This window comes from Impatiens glandulifera, chromosome 4 (genome assembly GCF_907164915.1).
Source record: "Impatiens glandulifera chromosome 4, dImpGla2.1, whole genome shotgun sequence".
NCBI lineage: Eukaryota > Viridiplantae > Streptophyta > Magnoliopsida > Ericales > Balsaminaceae > Impatiens > Impatiens glandulifera.
Genome location: NC_061865.1, coordinates 48,501,160 through 48,506,438, shown reverse-complemented (window position 1 = coordinate 48,506,438; position 5,279 = coordinate 48,501,160). Strand labels below are relative to the sequence as shown.

General features: G+C 35.9%; 1 protein-coding gene across 1 annotated transcript; it reads right to left on the bottom strand.

The window, feature by feature from the left end:
* Positions 1-1,464: 1,464 nt before the first annotated feature.
* Positions 1,465-5,006, bottom strand: LOC124935829 (glucosamine inositolphosphorylceramide transferase 1). The gene is made up of 4 exons (XM_047476262.1): positions 4,533-5,006; positions 4,324-4,446; positions 3,511-3,678; positions 1,465-3,436 (listed from the first exon to the last, which is right to left on the bottom strand). Exons 1-4 carry the CDS (start codon positions 4,770-4,772, stop codon positions 1,748-1,750), a joined length of 2,220 nt encoding a protein of 739 aa, XP_047332218.1. The 5' UTR covers positions 4,773-5,006; the 3' UTR covers positions 1,465-1,747.
* Positions 5,007-5,279: the final 273 nt, after the last annotated feature.

The window sequence follows — 5,279 nt, the reverse complement described above, 5'->3', positions numbered from 1 at the left end:
TTAGTTACAAATCATTTTAGACTTTGATTTTGATCGACATAGTTTGTCCCTACTATTTTAAATTTGGTCAGAAGTTTAAATATTGACCATTACAACTTAATTTGATTAAATATAACTATTTGTGCAAATATTTTATAATTAAGAAATACTGTATCTTATACCAATAATGTATTTGGGTCATTCATAACATATCATATCTTCCCTATTCATTGCGCCGCGAGTTGGTTATTCGTCAGCACAAGCTTAGCTTACTATGTGTTTGGAAGCATTCGCGAAAATTTCAAAGAGAACCAATCAAAAATTCCATTTAGAAATCAACCACAAAAACTTTCTTATAAATTAGATTTTTTTCTTATCAGACTCTGTACTTCAAACAATCCAAACAATTTTCAATGTCTTTAACTTTTGCTAAATATGATGAATATAGATAAAAATGCAAACAAAATAAAATATGATAATCAAATTCGAACCAAATTTCCATTTAGATGTTGTAACATTTCAAAAAGATATTATGAATATGTTAAATTCTCACTTAAAATATGCACCTATAACATGTTCGAGTTGTACATTGAGACAAATAGAGTGCAGGAGGGGACAATATTAAACTAAAAATTTTAATAGTTAAGTTATAACCGTCAAAATGGTTTATTTCAAATTAATTCATACTGTTAATTCAATAGATTTCCGAATTTCAAAATTTATTCATAATTTTATTAGAATAAAATGTTAACATGTGCATTTAATTTCAAATTCTAAATTTTGTTGCAATAACTTAAAATTCTAGTTACATTGGTATGTCAATTATTGTAGAATGAAAAAATACAATCCATATAATAATATTGTTCTTTAATTTAATCGGTGAGATACAATAAGAATTATGTTATGATTAAACTTTCTATCTAAATTTTGTTACACTCATTTAATATATAATTTAGAAATTGTATTGTTATTTTTTCAGAAATTGTTTAATTTAAAACTTCCTCAATGCATCATAGGAAAATCATCCTAGTTTTTATTTATTTATTTATTATTATTGTGCATATCTTCAATAATTGTGCATTATCATTGGAATCATCCTCCTAAGTCCCATCCTTTTGATTAAATATATAAGGGGATGATGGGATGGGTTGAATTCAAAATTTGGAAAACATGGTTAGCACGTTTACTAAAATGATTATCTCTAATTTCACAATAAATCAATTTCAAATCCAAACAACAATATTTAATCAAATAGCTTTGGAGACTATCTCTACCTACCTCTTTCAAACAAGATACACAATTCAAATTAATTATTCTTTTCTTCACAAACAAAGACAATATTTTACACAAGGAATAAGAAAATTTGTTTGTTTTACACAACCAACCAATCATGACCAAATTTTGATTTGAATATAAAATCATAAACAAACTAAAAGTATTCATTTTCATCACTTAAGTCTCCTACAAATTCAAATTCAATGGATCTTCAACTCTAACTTGCAGCATCATATATTAACTCAAACAACATAAGCCTTCTCCAAAAGCAGATAAACCTTTTTAAGAAGCAATAATAATAATATACAGTTTACCAACCAACCAAACAAACCAAAATCCTATGAAGATTAGCCCCTTCCTCCAAACAAAGAAACATTGACAACATGAGGAGCAAGAACAAATACCTTAAAAACTAAATATCATGTACTAATAATTTAGGAAAGAAAAAAGATTCAACTTAATTAACCTGCCCTTTCCCATTGCCCTTCCACAATTACAAATCCCATCCATCTTCCCTTCCACTGAACTCCGACTTCCTCCTCGATAAACTCCCATACGCCTCCGCAAACCTCTCGAGACAATTACTTCTCACCCGATAATGCTCGTCTGTGTTCCGACTAATCGCCACGTTAGAGAATTTAGACGTATCTATGGCCCATGTTGGTCTCACATACTCCACCGTCGAAAACTTGCTTCCATTTGCGTACAAATAATTCAAAAGAATATCCTCGCAGTTGAAATTCTTGTCCACAAATTCTCTACCAACTTTCGCTTCTTCGCTCCAATACCTCTCGAACGCCTTACGACTGTCTATGAATGCTGCGCCCGTTAAGATCATGTTGTACCCTTTACCCGACCGAGCATGCTTCTCGCCTCTATACTTTAGTTGGGTAGTAATCCCATCTACTAGCCTCGGGTAGAACCCTACAATACGTTCGGGATGCTCTCGCCAAACCTTAAAACCACGTTCGATGTCACCACAAGGCATCATGATGTCATCGTCCAGCTCGAGTACCCCTCGGGTTTTTATCTCATTGTCCATTTTGAATCGGTTGTTAAGCGAGTTCCTCTCCTCGACTCTGATCCTAACCGGCACAACGGAATCGAACTCGCTCGGTTTTGGAGGATTTCCTTTGTTCCATACCACGACTATCTCCTTTACCGAAGAGCATCTAGAGTAATGCTTCACGTACATCTTTAGATTCCATAGACGGGCATCGTATGTCATCGTTAACATAGTGAATTGCGAGTATAGACCGTTCAACGGGTATGGCTCTTCCGCGCCATTCCCTCCGTAGATTTGCCTAACCGAAGTTATCGCGAGCGAAACTCCAATAAGAAACACAGCTACGAGGACAAACTTCCCCGCGCAGGAGTTCAGTCGGATACGACTCTGCAGAAAGGAGATGGCCCGGTTGAATCGGGTACAAAGCTTCCTTACTCTCGAAGAATAGAATTTTGATTTCTCCAAATCCAAGAAAGAGTCACTCCTCTTCTCCATATTATGAGGACACCAACTTAACGGGACAACGCATTTAACAATACCGAACAATACCCCAATCAATACAACTATGAAAACTAACGCCATAAGTGAGGAACACCCGAGAACAAACCGACGAACAAGATCACCCGAGGGAACGCGATCACCATCCGCGATTCCTATCCACTCCCCAGACGGAAGCTTCTGCACATCTAGATGATGGTAACGAGCTCCATTCCACGCATTCCTACCTTTAGTTGGCATTATCAAATCAAAGGGAACTTCCATCTCTTTATACTCCTCGGCAGTAAGAACATCCACTTGAAAGAGGCGTAAACGTTTACCATATGTCTCGCCACAATCTTGGCCTAACCGATATAGCTTCCCTTCATGTGTAAACGGGCGACCTCCATTTCGAGCCCCCATACTCTTGTCAGTATTATAGATGGGGTTTCTCTTATGCGGTCTCCAAGGACCAATAGGAGAATTACTATACCAAATCCCAAGGTGTCCATTCTTCTTAGTACCAATACCACTATGATCCGAACCAAAGAGCCAATACTTCCCTTCATGCTCAACTATGGAAGAATCAACAAGAGGCCTTTTCATGATTACTCTTTCCATCTTCCATCTTAAAGGAAATTCTATAGCTCGATATAGACGAAGGTCTCCCTTAGCACTTCCCTCGGGCATCATGTATATCTGAAATAAGAGATCAGAATTAAGGGTTCTAATAATGTAAAACAAGTCAATAAGAGATAAAATCAAGAGCTTACTTCGTTATCGTAGGCGAAGACATATGGATAAGAGACGTGCCATTCTTCATCCAAGGCAATTCCAAGCGGTTGCCAAGTTGCACCCTTGTCTGTACTTTTTGCAACTGCTATATCTCCTTGCATGGTGATCGTATTCTTTGTCTCGAAGAATACATACAGTTCATCGCCCTGAAACATGACAGTTATGATGAATTCGCTAGAAATTTAAAAAGAAAAATGAAATATCAAGATTGACTTCATTTAAGAAACAACAAAAACAGTCCAAGATAAAACAATCTCTCAATGTGCAGTTCTTGTACTGGAATTCGTTTGATTTCCATATTTTATAATCAAAAAGAAAAAGATATATATTCCTGGTTCTAAAAATCAGTCAACTTTCTCTGCTACAGTTAACAAATGTATTTGGTCAAAAACAAGCAGCATAATCAAAACAGGTATCAAAACCAAAGATCTAACCAAGATAAGGATGAAAACAACTAATTTTACACATGAAGAACACCTATAGGAACTATCCTTCATCAAATTCACATCCAACAAGTAAATATTAGCAACAAACTATTGATTCTTCCTGTATTTCCTTAACATCCTGAAATCTACATCTTTTAAGACTGTTTATTGTAGCAATTCATAACCAAACATTCATCAGTCATGTCACTTTCAAAGATGAATCAGAATTTTGTATTTAAACAGGTATAATATTTAAGTATTTCAGACAAAACTCTGTCAGTGAATTTATATCAGAACAGAATTCTGAATTTCTGTATGTCCCTGAGAAAGAAAGAGAACAGGGGAGATGGTAAAAATGAAGATTACCTTAGTATAAAGAAAAGGGTCAGCAACAAAATTACTGGGGAAACCAGCATCTGTAAGAGAAGCACAAGTTATAATAGGGTTAGCAACAGGCCATGCCTTAGCATCCTCCTTCCATATGTTCACCTGTAATGTAATCAATCAATCAAATCAATCACAAAAAATCCCAAAAGTTGTGATGAAAAAAGGGATCGGGATAGATCAAAAATTACATTTTCAATAGGTTGTAAGGAGAAAGGGGAATCTCCATAGAAGACACCGATTGACCAAGAACCCTCATTATCCTCTTGACAACCAAACGAAGGAGTAACTGTACGGACAGGAGGGGTTAAAATTAGCCATGCATAAAGCGTAGCAATCGAACCCAGAAGCGTAAACGATACAATGAAGAAAACGAAGGTCGATGTCATCACGCAATGGCCGCCGCCAGCGACGATTGTGTTTGAACCCATATAGGTTCGCCTTCACCGCCGCCGGCAAAATCTCACCGGGAAGTGAGACAGAAGTGGAGTAGAATCAGCATTACATAAAAAACCCGATTAATCGATGGGTTTTTCTGTCTGTTTAGATGTGGATATCGGTTATGGAGTATAGGGATTGTGTCAGCCTGCGCTTCTCCTTCGTATTTTCTCAACCCTGGTTCTTTCTCTCTGATCAAGTTTACGAAGAGAGCCGCGTTCTTAATAAATCAGGGCGTAAAAGGGTTTTTGATGGATCGGATTTTATACAAAGTGTAATGAATAATCATCCATGGGAGAAGAGATTGCATGCATCATCAATCTACAGAGACAGACAGAGAAGAAGACTGACCGAATCAAATTCTTGAGAGAGAAAGAGAAAGAGGTGGCTTTGGGCATTGTTTAGCAATTCAAGTTGGAATTTATTTTTACTTTTTATTTTGCTTTTGATCAATTAAATATTTTAATATACAATTAAAGTTGTTAATTTTGTTCTAATCT